Genomic DNA, 23,349 nt, shown 5'->3' on the forward strand with positions numbered 1-23,349 from the left:
TGTGATGTGCAGGGATGGGTTGGTGTCTGTATTCAGAAAGGCATGGAAAACAAATAACGCGCATTCTAATAAAATAATGCGAGCCACTAAAGGGATATGGTTAGCTGCTTGCTAGCGGTAGCCTGTTACATTACAGTGCATAAGATTTCACTTAACACATAAACAGAGTAAGGAGAGATGACTGAGGATGATGGCGAATGATTTACAGATCCTGAGAACCACTGACAAGCATCTGATCTTGTAAAATGTGTGGTAAGTATTGCCGCTGTAGTTTACATAGAGCACGTGCGATCGCAAATCTAGAAAGTGAAAGTAAAACGATTGTGCATTCGAAAGCAGTTTCAATGCCCCGCATATTAATAGCGGCTCCCTGATGCCCGCATTTTATATACAGTATAATTATCCAACGATATAACTGCAAGAGACAGTATTGAAATATATATATTTTCCCTGTGTTTCATTCCTGCTGTGTGAGCTACTGAAATGAGCTTCACTGTGAAACAGCCAATCAGAGCAGAGCTCAACATTATTATTCATGACCCTTCCAAATAAGGTAAAAACAGACCATTTCATTCTAGGGACAAATCCTAGGGTTGTAAATGGACATGTAAAACTGTCTCTGGAGATTTTTTGCCCTTACCTAAGCCACATACCTTCTATGTAGATATCAGAGAACAATTTAAAATATTGTATCAATGCATTTTATGGCACCTTTAAAGTGTATGCACAGAACATGCCTGGGGAACAGTCTCTTTTGCAGTTAATGCACTTTTAAGAACAATTTTTAAAATAAAGCATTTCCCACAGTAGACTGCATTTAACGACAGTCACATTATATGATTGGACTGATTTGGATGTAGTTCATCCATTCACCCAAAACGATGCTTCAAAAAGTTCATAAAGAGATTGTAAAAGAAATCCATATAAATTAAGCAGTTTAATTGTAATTTATTTTTTCTTCTGAAGAGACACTCACTTTATATGATGAACAGAATTAATTTAGGCTTATATTCACATATAAGCTTTGATCAATGCGCATACATAAAGCACAGTAATATGAGCACCGTGAAGCGCCATGAAGGCTGTCTCAATTTAAAGGATCCCTTGAATGCAGCCTTCATTTCACATCCTTTATTCAGCATATTTTGAAGTCATCAAGTGTATCCTTCACATTCTCTAATCGCGAATCATTCCGGTTCACAAAAAATATTTGGCAGAAAATGAATCAGCACTAAGCTTGTCCAGTTTCATTCTGTAATTTAAAACCAACAAAATGTGTTTTGGAAACATTTATGTAGCTGTGCAAAGGACTTTAACCCTGGGAGCCTCAAAAGGACTTTACTAGAAAGCATGCCTTCCGATTAAGAAGCAGCCATGATCAACGGGGCAAGCTTAACCGTGCTTGCTTGACACGCGAGAATCAGTGAAGTAATGCTGCCTTCACATGCTATCGGAAATTTCCTATTTCCCACTTATGAAATTGTGATTACGAGCTTGCTTTGTTGTCAGAAAGAATAAAATGTAATATTCCATTGGTTGATAACCATAAACATTCACCGCACTAGAAATTATGGAATTTCGGTCAAATACATGCTTATTTTGTTGTTTATAAAACATACAACATGCTTCAAATGATATAAATAGGCACTACTTTTTTAAAAAATGTTTTGGCATTTTGGCAATTTTGCCTTTATTATAACAGGACAGATCAGACATGACAGGAAGCAAAGTGGGAGAGAGAGGGGGGTGGGATCCGGAAAGGTCTTCAAGTCGGGACTTAAACTCGGGACGCCCATAACACAACTGTGCACAAGGCTATCGGCGCTGACATAAATTGGCACTACTTTAACAACAAGACAAGGTGATGTAGTTGTTGTGGAAAAAAATAACAAAGAATAGCATTGACAGCAGCAAAAGTTTATGGCCTGTCCAACTCGGAAACTCGAATATCAAAATAATCCCAGTAGTAAATATGATTTGAGAGTTCGTTCGTTGAGAGCCGTTCATGTCCAATTTCCAATTAGGAAACTCTCGTAGTATTTACGTTAATTCTGATAGCATGTGAAGGCAGCATTAATTTTTTCTTGTCACACAAGCACGTTTGAGCTTCTGCAGGAACCAATGAGGTTTGTTGATGGTCAGTTTGAAATATAGAATGAGATTCTGTACCCTTCTCTCTGAAATTTTAATTGGTCAGTGGATGTCTACGTCATTGCACATGCAAGGGTGCTGTAGGTGGTCACTCAGGAGTTGCTACAGTATGAGGTTACTAAGGTATTCTAGGTGATTGCAGGGTTAACGTTTTTACAGTGTTTAGTTTGTTTGTTACAAGAGCAGGAGTGCCATATGGTTCTATATGTTGGTATATGCTTTTATACAACAGTTGACAGGGAAATCCTCTTGTGTGTAACGTCTCGGTTACGTATTGTAACCCTCGTTACCTGAAGGAGAGAAAGAAGACGTCACGTTGGTGACCGACGAATTGGGAATCTCACTAGAGAGACCAATCTACTTTGAGTGTAAACTAAATGAGCCAATGCACATTGGAATGCGATGATTGCATCCAGCTGCCACTGATCGCAACGCGAGTATAAATAGGCAGCAGATACACCGCATACTCAGGTTTTCGTTGAGGAGCCGAACCAGTGACCCGGCCGCTCAGCAGCCGTGGCGACGGTACGTGACGTCTCCGTTCCCTCCTTCAGGGAACGAGGGTTACTATACGTACCGAGACGTTCCCTTTCAGTCGACGAATTGGGAATCCCTACCAAAGCGCCATGGATGCTGCCCCTTCCAGTGTCCTATGCGAGCCGCCTGTGCCCCTTTTTGGTGTAGGCCGGGGCTCGCAACAAGAAAGCCAGTCACTGTTGTCGTAGCACTACCCACTCAGTGAGATTGGATAACACTGGGAAAACGTACCCGTTCCACTTAGAACAGGAACGTTACGGAAGCCCCATCCTTCCCGAAGGAGGTTTCGTAAACACTTACACATATGAACAACCGTCTAGGTGCATATGGAAGATTAGAGGTGATTGTAACCCTCTTGGAAATGGCAGAAGTCTGCCGGGGAAACACGGGCTCTGAGGCTATGCCGTGGACTTTACACATATGGTCTCTACATATGGAACCCAGCCCTCTACCGGTTCTCACGAATTCATCGAGTGAGGGCCTGGCGCCGGATGTTCCGCCACATCTGGCTGCCGAGGGGATGGAGGAGCTCGACAGGGTCTACAGTACGGACTCTCTGGAGCGGTTTTAGCAAGCCGACACTAGCCGGGGCCTCTCAGTGCTTCTACCCGTTTGAGGTGAGAACACAGGAGGATACCGGTTCAACACGAAGGCTATAGAACCTAACGAACGTGTTGGGGGTCGCCCAGCCCACAGCTCTACAAATGTCTGTCAGCGATGCACCACGAGCCAGCGCCCAGGAGGATGCAACACTTCTAGTAGAGTGAGCTCGCAACCTGAACGTGCAGGGCACACCCTGTGCTTGATAAGCCAGGGTGATGGCATCCACTATCCAGTGGGCCATCCTCTGCTTGGAGACAGCATTCCCCTTCTTGGGCACATAGCCGGGCCAGGGCCTCAGGATTACCTGGGAGTCAGCCGGCCCAAACTGTAGTCACGATTCGTCGACCGAAAATGTGTGCACGTCCCCTACCCTCTTGAAGGAGGCCAATGCAATCAGGAGCAGAGTCTTCATTGAAAGAAACTTCAGCACAACTGATTGCAAAGGCTCAAATGGGACCCGCTGTAGTGCTTCGAGCACCAGAGACAGGTCCCAAGAAGGTGTGGAGGGAGGTCGAGGAGGGTTCAACCTTCTCGCCCCCCTAAGGAACCTGATGACCAGGTCGTGCTTCCCCACCGTTTTCCCCTTTACAGGGCCGTGGTTAGCAGAATTAGCAGCGACATACACTTTAAGGGGGGAGGGAGACAGCCTTCGCTCTAGGGCTGCACGATTAATCGCATGCGATATTTAACGCGCATCTTACTTCCCTCCAACCCTTGCTGCAAGAAGGAGAGCACGAATCTGATCGGACATCTTCGGGGGTTCTCTCCATGAGAGGAACACCACTCGACGAACAGGTTCCACTTCAAGGCGTAAGCGTGTCTCGTAGACGTTGCTCGCGCCGAAGTGATGGTGGCCACTACCTCTTGGGGTAGGTCACCTGGAACCTCCGCATCCCGTCCAGGGACTAGACATGAAGTTTCCAGAGGTCTGGACGCGGGTGCCACAGGCTGCCCTGTCTCTGAGTCAGTAGATCCTTCCTCAGAGGAATCTGCCAGGGAGGGGCTGTCACGAGGAGCATCAGCTGGGGGAAACGCATATTTGCGTAGGCCCCGAGGCCAGCTGTGTGCCAGTGCATCCATTCCGAGTGTTCCCTTGGTCAGGGAGTAGAACAACTGGCAGTGGGAGGTTTCTGGAGAGGCAAACAGGTCTATCTGAGTGACTCTGAAACGTCTCCAAATCAGCTGGACCGTCCGGGGATGGAGTCTCCATTCTCCAGGGAGTGCAGCTCGTGACAGCTCGTCGGCTGCATGGTTGTGCAGGCCCGGAATGTGAACGGCACGAAGCGACCTCAGATGCTTCTGACTCCAAAGAAAGAGGTGGCGGGCGAGTTGCGACATACAACGGGAGCGCAGACCACTTTGTCGGTTGATGTATGCAACGGTCGCAGTGCTGTCTGTACGGACCAGTACGTGCCTGCCTTTTAAGCATCCTCTGAAACAGTTCAAGGCAAGGTGCACTGCTAACAACTCGAGGCAATTGATATGCCACTGCACTTGGGGGCCCGTCCATACCCCCGAGACTGCTTGCCCGTTGTACGTGGCACCCCAGCCGGTCCGTGTGTACCACAGCATGCCTCGAGACCTGTTCTAGGGGCACTCATGCCCGAAGAATCGTGAGGTCTGACCACGGGGTGAAGGTTTGGTGGCAGGCCGGTGTGACTTGGACCTGGTGAGTGCCGCGCTGCCATGCCCACCTCGGGACTCGGCCATGGAGCCAGTGCTGAAGTGGTCTGAAGAAACCGTGTGAAGCAGCCCCAGCGGCGTGACTGCCACAGCAGCTGCCATATGCCCCAGGAGCCTCTGAAATCGTTTCAGTGGGACCGCCGTCCTGCCTTTGAATGAATTCAAGCAGCTCAACACCGACTGAGCACGTTCCTCTGTGAGGCGTGCTGTCTGTTCGACCGAATCCAACTCCATACAGAGAAAAGAGATCCTCTGCTTCGGGGAGAGTTTGCTCTTTTCCCAGTTGACCCGAAGGCCCAACAGGCTGAGGTGCCTGAGCACCAAATCCCTGTGCTCGCACAACTGATCCCGAGACTGTGCTAGTATGAGCCAATCGTCGAGAAGTTGAGGATGCGAACATCCTGCTCTCTCAGGGGAACAAGAGCCCCCCCCGCAACTTTTCGTGAAGACATGGGGGGACAGCCCGAAGGGCAGGACCTTGTACTGATATGCCCGTCCCTCTAACGCGAACCGCAGAAAAGGTCTGTGGCACGGAAGGATTGAGACATGAAAGTACGCGTCCTTCAGGTCGATCACTGCAAACCAATCTCGGGGACGAATGCACCCGAAGATGCTTTCTGCGTTAACATCTTGAACGGTAGCCTGTGAAGGGCCTGGTTCAAGACACGCAGGTCCAAGTACGGTCGTAACCCACTGCCTTTCTTGGGTACAATGAAGTAGGGGCTGTAAAATCCCGTCTTCATATCGGCTGGAGGGACCGTCTCTTTTGCCAGCAGGTCCTTTGCCAGCAGGACTGCAACCTCCGCACGCAAGATATGAGCATCGGTTGCCTTCACTGATGTGAAGTGGATGCCCCTGAACTTGGGGGGACGTGGGGCGAATTGAATCGCATAACCGAGTCTGATGGTCCGAAGGAGCCAGCAAGACGGGCTGGGCAGCGCTAGCCAGACTTCCAGATACCGTACAAGCGGGACCAGCGGAACCACCGACGTACCCGCAGTGGGGCAGCTCGTGGACCGAACGAAGCGGGGTCTGAGTGTGCGGTGCAACACTTACCTGGTTCCAAGGTTGGGCAGAGGGTGCATGAGTAGGGCCTTTGACGACGCTCTCGAACCGCCCGCTGCTGCCCATTGGTGACAGAGGAGGATGAGTGTGATCCGGTTCTGGACCGTCCACAACTCTCCGTGCCCTCTTGAGACCCAGAGATACAAGAAATTGATCTTTTGTTGAGTGTTTGGGTACCACCGACCGAGAGGTCAGTGGCGGGATAAAACAAAACAAAAGATTCTCCGCCTGGCCCTCCTCCGGGGGAGGGAGTGGTGCATTTATCATCTCCAGAAGAGCAACTCCCTCCATCTCTGGGTCGCCCGTCTCAGGGCCCCTTGCTCTTCCATTTACCGCCAGGTTTGGCAGGGCCAAGACGGGCGGGGCGGATGCCCTGCGACAAGCCACGTCCTCTGAGAAAAACTATATCTTTGTTCTAGTATTCTTTTAATGGTCAAGGGGATCCGTTTAATGAAAAAAATATATAGCCTATATAAATGGAACTTTATTAGCCAGAAAAGGGTAAATCTCCCATGTTGAACAACTTGTCTTTGAAAATCTGCATACAATAATTGTTCTCTCTGCTTCTTTTTTCAGGGCGACTTTGAAGATTCTGCATGAGGTTAGATTGTGGCCGGAACAAAATGATATGAGTGGCTAACAACTGACCTCTTCCGCTGCACCACCACCACCAGCAACTTGTAGCATCTAACCAGTGCCTCTTCACCAGCCTGATACACAACGCACCCACATACACACAAATACCTAACAGAACACCATCAGACTGTAAGTTTGCCCAGCTTCAATTTATTATCTTTGTACAAAAATTTCTCTCTGGTTGATTAATGCATAATATCAGGCTGTTGTCGTGCTTGTTTAGCAATCACTTGAGCGCCCTCTCTCTTTCTCTTTACTTCTTTCTGATGTATTTGGGTGAATCTTAAAAAAATCTGTAAAGAACAGGCCCGGGTCATATTTCAAATCGAAAAAAAAAAACAAAGCCTATTTTATAACCATCAACAAATCATATTTTTTTTTACACTGTGACATTATTTACAAAAAAAAAAAAATCTCATTGTCAGTGGGAACAACGTATAATGTATTTGACATTATGATGTATATGTTTTTTTTCACCATGTTCTGTCTAAATTCTAGATTCTGATTGGCTGGAATGTGTGTTGTGGAGGAGAAACTCACTCTAGACAAGCAATTACAGGCAACATTATCCCAGAGCTGTAGTCATGTATACACACGTCATGCCGTGGTCAGAGGAAGGTTTAGCTATCGCCAGCCTTACACACACTCCACCTATGTTTATTACAGTAATGATAATATACTGAAAATCATCATTGAAAATAATCAGAATTATGTAAAGTCTCAAAAGTAAAATGGATGCATTACATTAATGAGAATTTGGGAGTGGGGGATGGGAATGCGCTTAATTGTCATGAAAATAATGTCATAACACTTAAAAATGATTGTGGTCCTAAAATATGATTCATTTTCTTTATGCAAAATATAAATCCTTTTTTTTTTGTTCTTTTGATTTTGGAGTTACATAGGTTAGATAAATTCGCACATCAACATTGTTGTGCTCTCAACGGACTAACATTCACACTTGCCTAACTGTCATCAAATTGTCTGCCAGTTTTCTTTCTTAAAGGGATACCCTTGTGAAAAAGAATTCAGCTTTTAGTATACTTTAGTATACTTGTAATGTTTTTGGACATTTAATTGAATGTTAATTGCAGTTGAAAATATATTATAATTTATATTTGCATTTAATGCAATTAGCTGAAGTTTAGAGTGGTTTTTTACTTTAAGTATCTATGAATATAATTTCATAATTACTTTTGTTTGCCTTTGAAATGTGGTTATAGTGTACTGCCAAATATGCTGACCAGTATTTATGGTAAACTAAAATATATTTTAATAATAATATGTAATGTAAATTTCATTTAAAAAGATTTGTATATACGTTTGTAATACTAAAAATGCAATTTAGTACTTTTAAAATATATTAACTTTAAATGTAATATTAAAAAGACACTACAGTTAATATTTTAAGTAATTTATATGTGCTTTAGTAAGTCAACACATCAAAATAAGTGCTCTTCTTTAAAGCACCACAAAAAGTTTTTTCAAGCGTAATGATTTAAAATGTAACGAGAAACTTAGTCGTGAAAGGGTATTCTCTTTGAGTACACACATTTCATTAATATTATATTATCTGCACATACAGTTTATTTGAAATATATACTATATGAAGCACGCTACAAGTGCACATTTAAAACAGTTAAGTGTGCTGCTTTTTCATAAGGGAACACGTTGCAGTGTCATATGAACTACACAAAATACCCTTATAAGACTTATAAAAAAAAAAAATGTATGCCTATTATTTATTTTAAAAAACCTATTTATATCATATTGTGTTGTACGTTTTAGGTCCAAAGTAATTTTGCATGCATAAAGTCTCGCATGGCACAGTCTTACTTAGAGTGCTATTTAGACATCACACACTTCAGTATCATTTAGCAGACTGACATCACACCGAAGGAAGACTTCAGCTGTCTCTTACTGTACTTGTGTACAGTACCACACTGGTCTAATATCACCGTTGTTCAGTGTTTAGTGTATATTTTTCCCTCTTGGTGAACAAGCTTAGGCACTGTGAGCAACATAAACATAATGCGATACTTTGATTAATATCAATATTCCTAGTTCAAATAAATCATACTGCTGCAAAATCATCATCAGTCACTTGACTAACTTTGCAGATCTAAAGGTACACGACAATAGCTACATTTAGACATTTTCTAATCCAGATCAAACTAATTATTTTACAAACCATTCCAAATTGTGCATTACTATTCAAACTAATACTGAATAATACGTTTATTTTAGGAATTTAGAGCAAGACTGTCTTAAAACTTCTCCCTTCTTTTTTAGAGGCACTTGAAACTGATGTCATTATCAATCCTGAATCAAAAGCAGACCCCTCTTTAAGCTTGCCTTCAGGAAATCAAGCCCAAGTCTTTTAGGAAAAACATAATAATATCTTGTCTATTCGTCGATCAGCTTAATGTGTGGACCCCTCAACAATTTAAAGAGAACATTACCTATTCTCATCCCACTCTGACACTGTAAAAATCTGGGCTATGAATGTGTAAAATTGGAATCGGACATTAGAAATAAAGCATGGAAATTTTATTAATATTATTATTATTTAACAGTGTAAGTTTCCAGGGTCTTGCTGCGTACCACGTACCACTTCATGAGAACTAATTGGCTAGACGGTTTCACACACACACAAAAAAAAAACATTACTTTTTCATCAAGAGGTTTTAAAGTTTTACAGAAACATGTCTAGACACACATAAGTACATGGTTTTTCTTCTTCATTTTCTTGTACAACATTTTGCCTCGCTAACCTTCAAAAATGATGCATATTTCTTTGCGGTATCAAGCATGCAGTGTCAATCCTTTAAGTCTCAGAGGTTGCATACTTGAAATCTGCTGTTTGCTATGGATCCTAAATGAATGACCTGCTCTGCTAACCCATCTTTTCACATCCTTTTATGCAGCACTAACATTTAAATGCTCTTGAAATCATATGAGTGAAGTAATTACATTTTAATGCTTTCTTAGGAATAGTAAACACTCGCTATTTCAGAGTTTGCTATTATAATGAGCTAAGGGAGTAAGACATGGTACCAAAATGACAATGCATAAAACTGAGAAGTGCTCAGAGAGGAATGCACGTGGAAAGGGGAGAGAGAAATATGAAAAGGAGCAAACAGTGTGTGCTTTCACCTTTGCATGTGCGGGCTTCTATACAACAATGTTTTGCAAAGGGAACTGATGTTATTGCTGTCCGTTGATTTTAAAAAGTGTTAAAACTCTTCTAGGCATTTTTAAGTGTTTCAAAGCCTTCTGTTGAAAAAGGGTGTAGCACCTCACAGAAAGTAGACATTTTGTGTTCTCTCCAAAACTTTGTATAGACAGTCACGTTCCTTCAAATGCAGACCACCATGAATGTGAGCTTCAGAGAGGTCTGAAAATAATTAATTGCATGAATAATGATCCCATGGACCCATCTAGGCTTGATTGATTTGATTTACTTCTTTTTTTATTTCATATGCAACACAAAAGCGAAACACATGCTGCATATTCAGACTAGTTCACACGTTAGCTCAAGACTGCCCTCTGTCTGTGAGAAGAAAAGCTTTTTTTTTTAGGTCACTGCTTTATAGCCACTCCACTTTTCATAAATAATGTCTCCAGTGTGCTAATTTGTGATACTTTAATGCTGTTTGGTAGGATGTACTGAAATTGCCCTGGCGATGCCACCTGTTAAGTTGTAAAGAGCGACATTGATTATTCAGTGTGTTTTGCAAGATTGTTGCTATTAGGCTAAATGCTAAAGTACATGTTTGTAATTTAATATCATCTCATGCATGACATGTAAAAATATCTGTAGCTGTAAATCTAAAGTACGGTGCCCCGAAATAGATGTGTAAATTATAGATTTAGAAATTAGTTATTGTAGAATTCTATATTTTGACTGGCTTTGTGAATTAGGTTTGTCATGTGCTTTGTTTTGTCGTGATATTTTGTATTATGGTGTGTTCTATCCTAAAATTTCTGATACAATACCTTAATTCAATACCTTAAAATTACATGACCTTTTTCAACATTTTAACATTTTAGGTTACAGTGTATATTATGTAAAGCATGGTGTGTATTAAATATAGTAAGTGGGCACCACTTGCTTTCATTTGCATTCTTTACTTCCTTTAAATGGTTTTGCTGTGTGACAATACAAAATATACAAATATTCCAGGCTGTACTTACACCCTCAGAAAAGTAAGTAAAAAATAGGGCCCATTGTACAGTTAATATGAAGGAATTATAAGTAAAGCTTTAAAGGGATGGTTCACCCAGAAATTCAAATTTAGTTTTTACTCACCCTCATGTCATTCCAAATCTGTATGGCTTGCTTTCTTCTGTGCAATGTAAAAGAAGACATGTTGAGAAGTGAATTATAATAATAATAATAATAATAATAATTATTATTATTATTATTATTAGTCAGTGCAATCAGTGGTCAGCAAAATGGTTTGATTTTCATTATTCTTCAAAATATCTTGTTTTGTGTCAGGTTTGTAATGACATGAGGGTAAGTAAATGATGATAGAATTTTCACTTTTTGGGTGAACTTTTATTCTGTGCTTATTAATGCAGAAAATATCTGTTTTTGTTATGCAGGCATTATATTATTGGACCAAATAAATGAACATGAAACAGTTCCATTAAAACATTACACACTGAATTAATAGTAAGAAATAAACACTCCCACTTCCCAAATTCTAATCTTAAATATCATATTTACTTCCTGATGGAGCTTGATTATCAACTTAAAAAAAAATGTCTTAGTCACTCCAAATTTTTTAAATTTGTCATTTTGTGAAAATAGACCTCAACTAGGCAATGTCAGTATATTTAAATATACAGTATATTTAAATATAAATATACAGTATATTTAAATGATAATTTTATGCATTAGGGTTATATTTACTGTTCTCTAGATTTTTTAATACGTTTACACAGTTTATCTGTTCTTCAAAACCATAGAGACACAGTGATAATCTCAAAGATCAAATAGTATGCCACATAGATACATTTTGTGGCCAAATATTTTTAAAGAATAGTATGTGAAAGTATATATTATGCACCGATTTTAAAGAGTAGTGGGCTACACTACATTGATGTCCTAACCATGTGTATACATTTATTTCGATGAGAAAATTCCAGTATGAATATAAATATTTAGCATTTTGAAATCCAATATTATGTATGAGAAAAACAAAACAAAACAGTTTTGTCAGTATCATTAAGAAGACTTAAGGTGGAGATGTTTCAGTTTATATTACTTCAATTTCATTCATGGCGGAAATTATGAGTAAATTGCATTGTGGGATACAATATTCTCTGAGTGTTTGTTGGAATGTTTGAAATTGAATACTAGCTTACTATTTAATGACTACTGCACATTATACACTGTATACTATGCAGATTTTTAAAAAGAGTAGGTTATTCCTCAGTAAATGGTTTTGGACAGTAGTATGCTACTTGGTAATCACATGACCTCACTATAGTTGTCAGATGACCTCATTACATTAGCAAGTGGTGTCCAGTTACTTTCTATTCTCATTATACTGTTATACTATACTATACATACTATTCCCATCCTGTTTCTAGAGGGCCACATTTCTGCAGAATCTAGCTCCAGCCTGCTCCACCAAAAAATATTGCTAGCCTACATTAAGTAATCACATGTAAATAAACTAACACACTTCTCTTACTATTGCTGCAGGACAGTATAGTACAGGGTTGTACAGTAGTATAGCTGTTAAATAAATTCTTACCATTTCTGAAATACTTTACAGTGCATTGACAGGACATAATCCATTCTTCTAAAATCACAGTGACACTCTCTGCTGTTGGCTACATGCTGGCAAACAACATCCCATGACCGTGTGGTCCATAAGGGGGAGACAGAAAATGAATACACGTTCTACAGAAAATGTCAATGAACAAAAGCAACGAAAGGCCACAGACATTCCATAAGATAATGCAAGATTGAAGCACATGCCTGTGGTTATCTATGGTTTATTTGTTGGTCATACTCAACCTATAAACACACAAGGTAATTAACATGCATGCCTAAAGCAATAACAATTTATAACTATATATTTCACATACTTGAAGAAAAATATAGGGAATGTACATGGTGATGTGATCAAGGAATGATCGAGAAGGGGGGGGGAATGTATATATTTTTCGTGTTAGCCTTTAGTATTTTCTCTGTGTATGTAGCTAAAACTTCTGTCAGCATTCCTCTAACAGGGGAATGGCTATGACCAGTTAGAACTAACCTGAGAAGATATGGTTGAAGGTCAAAGTCGATCCTTGAACAGCCTTTATCAGTATAAAAGAGACACATTTAATAAAAGATTCATATTTTTCTTCACAACGAGACTAAGAAAGATCTCTCAGGCGCATACCTAAAAGAAACGTTGTTGTAGTTAAAGGTTTTAATGTTTGAATTTGTACAAATAATAATCCATTTTGAAAATACAGTGACCCAGCTCTCGTTCCAATACGTCCACAAAAATGATGTTAGCACCAATTGGTTAGCTGGAGTAGCTGGACAAGTTGATTTGCTGGAAAAGCATCATCTGCAAAGCTCTAGCATCAAATTTTTGAATTTGTGCACAGGATCTGAGCTGGATGGAGATGGTTGTCACATCTGTGCCTCACACAAATCAATAGTTTTGCCCCGGAAGACTTGGAATATTAATACTTTTTGCATAAAGTGTGACTGTAGTTGTATCTGCCTTTTATATCCTGTGTTTTACATTGACAGATGGTTAGGTTTAGGGGCAAGTGTTGGGTTACATGCTGAAAAATGTATTAATAGTGTAATGTTTGTTATAGTGTTATAATAGTGTTAACTGTGTGTGTGCACTAAGGATGGGTTCAATTCAGAGCACTAATTCCTAGTATGGGTAACCATACTTGGCCACATGTCACGTCACGTCACTTAAATATAATGTAAATAAATTCTCTTGTTCTATCCAGGCTGGACTATTGCAATGCTCTTTTGGCAGGTCTTCCAGCCACTTCTATCAAACCTCTACAATTAATCCAAAATGCCGCTGCAAGATTAATCTTTAATGAGCCGAAAGAACGCATGTCACACCTCTGTTCATTAATTTGCACTGGCTAGCAGTAGCTACTCGCATTAAATTCAAGGCATTAATGTTTGCCTACAAAACCACCACTGGCTCTGCACCCATTTACCTAAATTCATTACTTCTTATGTGCCTTCTAGAAGCTTGCGTTCTGCAAGTGAAATGCTTATTATTGTGCCATCTCAAAGAGGCACAAAATCACTTTCACTCATCTGCTAAATGGCTAAATGTAAATGTAAATAAAATCGTTGTGACTGTTTAAATTTAAAACCACACCCCAACATATGTAATAGTGGCAAAATTATTACACAATATATAATCGTATCATTACAATCCCATGCCCTTCGCGTCAGCATATTGACGCCAAAGGTCTCTTATTTAAAGCAACGTAGTACTGTGCACTTCGAAAAACAATACCAAAGGGGTCCCCTGTGTTAAAAAGTGATGCCCAAAGGGTCCCCGACCAAGCTTCAATATGTGATGAGTTGGGAGTGAGAATGTGTTGTAAGTGTAGCTAACAGTAGTTGTTAAAATACTTTTATTTATGGTCAACATTATACTAAAGTGCTTGAGAAATGCAAAAATCATGTGCATGACTTTTTCTGTTTGTGTTTGTCTGCCACACAGGTGACATCAGGTGCAAGGGGATGACCGAACGCATTCACCACATTAATCTCCACAACTTTAGCAATTCTGTACTTGAGACCCTCAATGAGCAGCGAAACCGCGGGCACTTCTGTGACGTGACTGTTCGGATCCATGGTAGCATGCTGCGAGCTCACCGTTGTGTGCTGGCTGCAGGCAGCCCCTTCTTTCAGGACAAGCTGCTCCTGGGCTACAGTGACATCGAGATCCCCTCTGTGGTTTCTGTACAGTCCGTCCAGAATCTGATTGACTTCATGTACAGCGGTGTGCTGCGGGTCTCCCAGTCCGAGGCCCTGCAGATCCTCACAGCTGCCAGCATACTTCAGATCAAGACCGTTATCGACGAGTGCACCCGCATTGTTTCACAAAATGTTGGCATTGCTGGATCTGGCAGCTTTTCTGTCGTCCCAGGCGACTCAGGGCAGGAGACGCCGCGGGGAACTCCTGAGTCTGGCACATCCGGTCCCAGTAGTGATGCCGAATCAGGCTACATGCAAACATCTCACCAGAGCCTTGACCGTGTTTATTCCTCACTTTATTCCAGCTGTTCTGGGTTGAGCCTGCAAAACGGTACCCGTGGAAATCGCTCCCACTATGCCAGTGCCGCGGTGACAGCCAGCTACGACTCACCCCTTCCACTACAGCAGAAGGAGGGAGGGCAAGACCCTGCTTGGATCACACGCATCCACGAGCGTTCGCAGCAGATGGAGCGCTTTCTGGCCACGTCGGAGACTACACACTGCCGTAAACAGCCTCGTCCCGTGAGGCTCCACACAGGTGATATTCACATCAAGCAGGAGCAAGGGGATGAGTACAACTGCTACGGGCTTGATGACTGCCGTGAGGACAGCGAACAGCTGGAGTGCGTCGAAAGTGAGCCCAAAGGCGAGAGCTTTGACTCCGGCGTCAGCTCTTCCATTGGCACGGAAACGGATTCTGTCGAGCAGCCTTTCTTGTCTGGGTTCGCTCGAGACAACTGTCCAAATAAAGGCCAGCAAGGTGAGCGTGGAACCCCTGTGCAGATCGAGGTCAACGATTCATCTCCCGAGCAGACTCAAGAGTCGGTTGAAGACGGGAATAGAAACGGTCCTTCTCAAGAGAGTGATGAGCTTGGAATCCATCAGCCGCCACAAGCCAACCTAACAGCACCACAGTCCATGCCTGGAGGGCCATACCTGCGGCCAGGTGAGCCACTTACCAGTAACCTGCGTATGCCCCTCACCCTGACCAGCAACACCCAGGTAATGGGAACTGCAGGCAACACTTACTTGCCTACACTCTTTGCAACCCAGTCAGCCAGCGACATCAAGCCTTTCCTCTTCAGTCTGCCCCAGTCCATTGGGAGTCAGCAGCCCCAATTTGTGGCAGTGCCCTCTCCCAGCATGCCTCCATTCCCCAGCGGACTGACGGTGCTACCAGGTGGAAGTCAGCAGCAAGGTGGTGCTGCAGTGGGACAGCATGGGGAGAAGAGGCCCTACGCATGCACTCTTTGTTGTAAGACCTTTACTGCCAAACAAAACTACGTGAAACACATGTTTGTGCACACAGGTGAGTTCCCTTGGCCTTTATCTCTGTATGGTTAGCTAGTGTTGTATCCGATTATATCCATAAGCTAGTCTGAAACACTTTTGATTCAAGGCAAATAATTGGTAACAATTATTGTGAATTTTCCTTGTTGGCTGTCCTCTGTGGATTAGGTATTACATTATAAGCAGCCCAGTTCATTTCAGCAGTTTGACTAGTATCCGTCAGGACCTCAAAATTATTGATATGATTCTTCAGTTAATGGGTTTTAACACAAAGCTAAGACTCAAAGAAACGAGAGCTTTGTCTTTGGCAAAGTCTCTAAGCTTTACACAGAATGTTCTCAAGCTATTTGCCAAATGCATGCTAGTTCCAGCTTTGTCATTGCATATATGCAGATGTGATCTTGTTTTATGAAAAAGTCTGCTGCACCCGTTTTTTTTGACATGCCACAAAATCATTGACATTTTAGGAAGGTGCTTTATCTAAAACAACTTTCAGTATATCCTTAAGCAACCTGGCTTTGGCACTGACATTCCCACTTGTGAGAAGCTGAGTTTTGGAGTCATCTCTTCTGGAGACTGATCTTGCGAACTGATCTTGCGATTTATTAGCAGAGCATATTCAAAATGGCTTTAATACTTCTGAAGCGTACAGTAAAATATCCTGCCTTCAAAAGAGCATTCAACTATGCCAATGTTAAGTTTAGTAAGATAATTAAATTTGACACTGTGAACTCCTGAAGTAGATTACCATCCAATAATGATCTGTCTTCAGGCCAGAACCAAGTCTGTGTGATCTTATATGTTTATTAAAACAATCAGGCTTTGATCCTTGGTATGTCTTCAAACATGCTGCCATAATTGAATCACATGAGCTTTTATCATACAGTATAGCACAAAAGATATTTTACAATAACAACAGATGTTATTGCCTGTGACCTAGAAGATTGTGGCTGCCAAGAACATAAATATGTATATAACTGGCCAGGTTTCGTCTTACAGCAATATACATTTACTTCCTTGTGATTTTTACTTTTCTACAATAGTTCTCTTTTTTTCTACCAATTTTTAAAAATTCACTTTTCTTGTTTTCTATTTCTTTTTCTGTTATGGGGTTATGTCTAATGAATTCTTAATATCTAATTGAATCAATTTTGAGTTTCATTTAAAAACCAGTAGAAATGACTGCCTCACAAGCGTCACATGTGATTCCTGATTGTAATAATGACCATGAAAAATGTCCAAACTTCCAAACTTGATGAGAAAAGAGACGTGTATGAAATTTCAATGTAGCTTAAGCATGTTGGCTGTGCTGGCCTTTTCAGATTTCAAAAGTTGACATTACTGTTGCTAGGCAACCACAGCGCTAATTAATTCCATAATTAAAATGAATATATTTAGCAACATTAATAATCTGCATGCAAAGTTCAACTTTAAAAACAAGTTACAGTTAAAAACAAGAATTACAGGAACAATTTTTTAATCTGTACTTTTTAATTATTTTACGTAATGATATGCACAGAGTATCACGTCAAATTTTGTGTTTTTGTAAGGTTTTATCAAAAAACAAAACATTCAAGAGGCATATTTTTTCTTAAAAAGAGGAACATGTACAGTATGTGTCAAATTTAAGGTCTGTAGCTGTCATATATTACATACTTATAATTACTGAAATGATTTGCCTGCAAAATACGGTAACTTTTCACCATACTGTCACAAAAAGCAGAAGAAGAACCTGCTCAGCTTTGCTGCCTTGATCTACAATAGCATGATCAAAATGATCAGTGATATAATTGACAATGGTTCCTTTCTAATGAGTTTGTGCTCTGTGCTCTTTCAGGTGAAAAGCCACACCAGTGCAGTATCTGCTGGCGTTCGTTCTCGCTGAAGGATTATCTCATCAAACACATGGTTACACATACAGGCGTCCGAGCATACCAGTGCAGCATCTGCAACAAACGCTTCACCCAGAAGAGCTCGCTCAACGTCCACATGCGCTTGCACCGTGGAGAGAAGTCCTACGAGTGCTACATCTGCAAGAAGAAGTTCTCCCACAAGACCCTGCTGGAGCGCCACATGGCCCTGCACAGCACCGAAACCAGGGTCTCCAGGGTCAGTGCCGCCGGGAGCGCCGGAGGCCCTGCATCCATCCCAGTTCCGATGGCTGTTCCCGAGCCGGGAGCGGGAGTGGTGGCTCTCGCCATGCCGGTGGGAGCGGGTGGAGCAGGGGGTGGAGTCGGAAGCACCGGAGTGGGCGTTGCTGCGGAAGCGAGCTGCCAGGAGGGGACCACCTACATGTGCTCCGTGTGCCCTGTCAAGTTTGACCAAATCGAGCACTTCAATGACCACATGCGCAAGCATGTCTCCGACGGATAAGTACAAATAAAAAAAACTTGCGTAAACATGAAAAAGAATGAAATGATAACGAAAACGGCACTAGATTTTTTTTCTTATATTGGGGCATGAAGAGTAATGAGTATAGACACTGGCACATTAAGTTTTCTAGAAGAAAAAAAAAGAAGCGTTTAATTTCTTTTCTTTTTTTTTGTCCTTGCTATTCTTAAAGAATAAAAAAAAGATGGTGGCCTTAAGGCTGTGTAGTTGGATAATGATCCACTGGCTGGATCCATACTACTGGCCTCTAAATGTATGCTTTCCTTAAATACTGATTTATGTGTTGAACACTACCGAAAGGCCTGCGAAAGAACACACAAGAAAAAAAAATTTCACATGCGCACACACACTCAGACATACACACAAACACAAATACACATACCCATGCATGCACTCACACGCACAAACTACTTATACAATACACACTTATATATGGTAGAGGTATTTTGTACGTATGTGTATTTGTGCATGTGAGCGTGCGTGTGCACAAAAATAAATATTGCAGTGAATTTTTTAAACTTGTAGATCTTTTCCCATGTAGACCGTATTGGACACTATAAGCGTCCAAGCTTACTGTGGTATAGATTCAAAAAAAGAAAGAAAAAGAGATTTGGCTCTAGATTCATTCTAAAATAATGATGGTCACATGTTTGCCTTTTTACAGTTTGTGTGATAAGAATAGGAGAGTTGTTCAATTTGACACTGGGTTTTTATTTATTATTATGGCATTGAGGGATTATGATGTTGATGTTGTCAAGGTACAAGCCAGTTTTACTAACTGTACTAAAATGGGAATTTTTGAGTGGCTTGATGAATGAATGATTATTATGATTATGACATTTTCCTTTTCTCCCACCACACTTTTTTTCCCCGATGGTTCAGGTCAAGTTTACAAAAAAAAAAAAAAGTTTATCAATGACAGTATTCGAGCAAAAACTTTGAATGCCGTTAATAATTTCCAATTCGTTTTGCATACACTGCCACTAAGAAGACGACTGTTAGTTGACCTCTTCCGCTTCAAAACGAAATGTGATAAAGTTGTGAGCAACTGATTTGTTCTTTTCATTTGCTCCCATTTTTTTTTTTTTGGACAAAAAGAAAAAAGGAAAATGGCAGATTTTAGTATGCAAACAGGCCCAAAATCCAAGTTAATTGCTGCTTCTCACGTGCTCACTTTGAGACTGTTATCAGCTGTAGAATCCAATAATATGTGGATATTTCTCGAATTATTATTATTTCTCAGTGAACATGGGAAACGTTAAGCTATTTGGAGCCATGGGCTAGATTAGATCAAAAGTGAACTGGACAGAAATAACCTCCTAAATGCATAAAAATGATGTATTTCCTGTTAGCGGCGACTACTATGACTCAGTTGTTTGGGCCGGTGGGGTGACTAAAATGCACTACTCCTGTTCCTAAAGCCCCACCTAGTGGCTCAAACAGCCGTCCTTGTTTTTTGCCTGATGGGATATACACATGGGGCGAGAGAGCAGGCGAAGGATATAGGGACGCAAGGCAACAGAAAATGAAACATCTACTGAACCACAATAAATTCAACACGGTCATTCTTCTTTAATATACCACAGGGAGAAAACTCTCCAAACAATAAGAAACATTCCCAATTTTACCGATATCTAGACATTGTGTGTGTACTTCGGAAGTGAGTTGAGAAGGTTGTATTTTTGGTGTTACGTCACTCAGAAGCTCTGTGTTCATATTTGGTTTTGTTATACACGTATTTTATGGATCTAAAAAGAGTCATCTGCCGTGCAACTGCAATCAGGCAATTTTGCTCACTTATCTGAGTAGATACACTTTTGGAGTGTAGTTAAAATGATGACAAAATGTATCGATCACAATTTATTTAAACTTTTTCCATTTTGGAATTTGGTCGCATAAGTTGTAGGTTTGAAAAACAGTGCTACTTTGCACATTTACTTCAAAATCCTGTGCTTAAACATTGAATTGTTTTACTTAAGAAATTAAATTCTATGGTTTTCTTTTTTTTTCATTGTTTATAAAGGAAATATCTTTTCTTAAAAGCTTGATAAGAGGACTGCATTTTTTTCTTGCATATATGTTGCACTGCTTAAACTAATAAGTGCACTACTGTTACCAGAGATGTTCTAGTTTTTAGAGATAATCATTTTTTTTTATCAAATATTTGGTTCTATAGTTCACTTGTGTTTGAGTAGCTTTGTTCTTTTTTTGATTAGATGATTACATTTTTTCTTGGCTTTGTTATCATCACTTGCTATTGTATTTACTTTGTGCTGTTTATGCAAGCATTTTTTCTTCTTTATTTATATTTAAACCATTGTAAACTTATCCCTGGTCAGATCCTAATGATGTATTGCTTACACCACTTCCATCCCTTCCCCCATCCCAACACTATCCCAATGCAGTTAATTAATTGAAACAAATGCTCGGTTTTCTTCTCATTCATACCAAACTAAAAAAACTAAACAAAACAAACAAACAAAAAAACATAAAAATCACAAAACCACAAAAAAAAAGAAAAAAAAGAATTGTAGTGTGTGCCTAAATATATGATAAATGTCTTTTAGAACAAGTACGTTTCTACGAGAGGGTCATTGTGCGAAGCTTTTTAGTGCTGTCTAGGGATCAAGCACATTTATGTATGTGTTTGTATGAGCACGTGTATGTATATTCCTCTGGTATGTCTCTATGTGTGTGCTGTACAATTTGTGATGCCTGAACTGTAGGGCTTCCTTTGCAATATGCAGTACAGGTACGGCAACAGTGACAACATGTTATTTTACATACTTAGGAGTGCATTTGGTAACTTTCTCAAGAACAATCATTACTATTTTCCCTACAATAAATGACACAAGGAACATGATGCTGTTAAGGCCCTTGCTTTAAGTCTGAATGATATGATCTGGCCTAACCCAGTGCTGTCAAAGTAAATTCAACGACTTCAATACGCCTGTTGAGTATTCTGTATCGTTCTCCAGTGCTTCGAGACCAAACATCGCTTTTTAACTCAATTATGCTGCAAAGTTTGGCAACAGGCTATGTTGTATCAGTCTGAGGTGTGCCTTAGACTTGCATACGTGTTTGTTGGTCATTTCCAGTCGAGTTTCAGATCCCGATCTTGTTTTACTTCAGCTTGGCATACCATTTTGACGGTTGTGTTGAGTAGCTAAATGGTCTGTTGGTGGTTTGTGGCGGTGGTGATGGTACAGTTGATAGTCGAAAGAGTCCTGTCTCATCCATTGGTTGTGAATCGTTTGTTGGTTCTAAATGTTATTTTTTCCCATTCAGTAACCGTCCGTATGGATTTCAACTGCCGCATATCGCAGAAACGTTATACCAGAACATACGTGTCTCTAAAGAAGGGTCAGGCCAGCATAAACGTTAACATTTCGACGCATTAAAGCACTTAATGAGCGCTACCAGAGAGCGGGGTGGGAGGGAGGGACTTACATTGGCCATCAGCTGTGTCTTTACAGATAGCCTTAATCATGTTTGACTCAAGCGACCAAATGCACTATTGCTTGTGAAGGTGCTGTTGCAATTTCTAGCGTTTATTTTACACAAGGGATATATATTTAAGAGAAAGCAACCTTGCAATACAGTATTGGTAAATTGTCTAGTGAAGGTTATGAAGGACATACAGCTACATGCAAATCGCCGATTTCTCTTGTCATTTTGGTATAGATTCATTCGGCCATGCATTTTAACCAAGCATGGAGGCAACAGCGTCACCGGTCCTAGTATCAGGCTTCATATATTAAAGCTGTCTCATCTCGCTTGTGTTGAAGTGCTATGAGGCTTTAATATCCAATATTACTGTTACTCTGTGTTTGTTCATATGTAAAAAGGAAAAAGAACAGCGACAAAAAAATAAAAATAATGTTTTATTTCACAGAGACTTTGTTTAGCCAAAATTGTGTAGTTTGTGAAAGTGTAAAAATCTGCACGAAGATGTTTAGACACAATTCAGATGCTTAAATGTCATAGTCTACTATCCATTGCATCTAGACTGGACACCGTTCTTGTGGGTAAAAAGCACTATGACGATCACTTCTATGAGTAGTTCAGATAGACTTTTTACATTACTTACAGTATATATTTACAGTTCATAAATGTAGAGTTAGCTTTTATTTTTGTTTTCTGCTTAAAATTGTAATTTTACAATACATATTAATTTTCTTCAGTGTACAAAGATACAGCATTCTCTTTGCTATTACAGTAAGTTTTTTGTTGTAGGACTACCACCTTCTTTTCTCCTTGCTTTTTAACAAGGGTACTTTTTTAAAAACAAAAATCTTAATTTATAAAGAATATCTATTCCTAGAGTATAGGCTTGTGGGCACAGAAAAGACCTTGGAAAACATCACCAATATCTACGTAGGAGCGGAAGAGGTTTTGCTCGCTCGGCAGAGTGAATATTACTTGGAACAGTTGAATGATTGGTTGTGTTGTATGCTCAGAGACTAAGCTTTTTCATAACATGCAAAATATATCATGCATCCTATAATACTGGTCTGAGAAAACCCCGGTGAAATACTTCAGTCAGATTCAGTCAGCCCATTTTCCCCATCTCCATATTTAAACAGTCAGTTTACAAGATCTCAATTTAACATCGCTGCATTGAAATCTTTCATCTTGCAGTTGTTTTCTTCTTCAAACAAACAAAGACTTAATCTTCTCTCTACACAATGGTCAGACTAATTCAAAACAAGCTTTAGAATCCATGTCTTCATCAGCATCTACAACAGATAGTACTATAACCAAAACAACACCTAACACTGTACATGTGGAATTTTACAATGCCTCTCCTTTGTAGAAGAAAACAAAAATGATGAAGTGCCTCTTTTTACAGATCCAAGCTTAATAAAGCTCACAATAATACTGTTATTTTTATTCTGTAATAATAATACTTCACAAAACAGCAAAAACAAAACAATATTCACTGCCTAAAACACACACACACACACACACACACACACACACACACACACACACACACACACATATAG

The 23,349-nt window shown here is 40.4% G+C and overlaps 1 protein-coding gene across 3 annotated transcripts in view; it reads left to right on the plus strand.

Moving 5' to 3' along the window:
- LOC107662079 (zinc finger and BTB domain-containing protein 20-like) overlaps positions 1-20,802 on the plus strand; it is a 76,246-nt gene extending 55,444 nt beyond the window's left edge. For 2 of the 3 annotated variants that reach the window (XM_016451957.1, XM_016451960.1), the window contains exons 2-4: positions 6,616-6,804; positions 14,403-15,968; positions 17,787-20,801. In XM_016451957.1, the coding sequence (XP_016307443.1) occupies positions 14,423-15,968; positions 17,787-18,322 (2,082 nt within the window). In that variant the 5' untranslated portion in view covers positions 6,616-6,804; positions 14,403-14,422 and the 3' untranslated portion in view covers positions 18,323-20,801. Of the gene's footprint in view, positions 1-6,615; positions 6,805-14,402; positions 15,969-17,786 lie in introns of all 3 variants that reach the window. The other variant, XM_016451959.1, reaches the window with a different exon arrangement.
- The last annotated feature ends 2,547 nt before the right edge of the window (positions 20,803-23,349 follow it).

The sequence above is a fragment of the Sinocyclocheilus anshuiensis genome, unplaced genomic scaffold (assembly GCF_001515605.1).
Source record: "Sinocyclocheilus anshuiensis isolate Anshui unplaced genomic scaffold, SAMN03320099.WGS_v1.1 scaffold431, whole genome shotgun sequence".
Classification (NCBI taxonomy): domain Eukaryota; kingdom Metazoa; phylum Chordata; class Actinopteri; order Cypriniformes; family Cyprinidae; genus Sinocyclocheilus; species Sinocyclocheilus anshuiensis.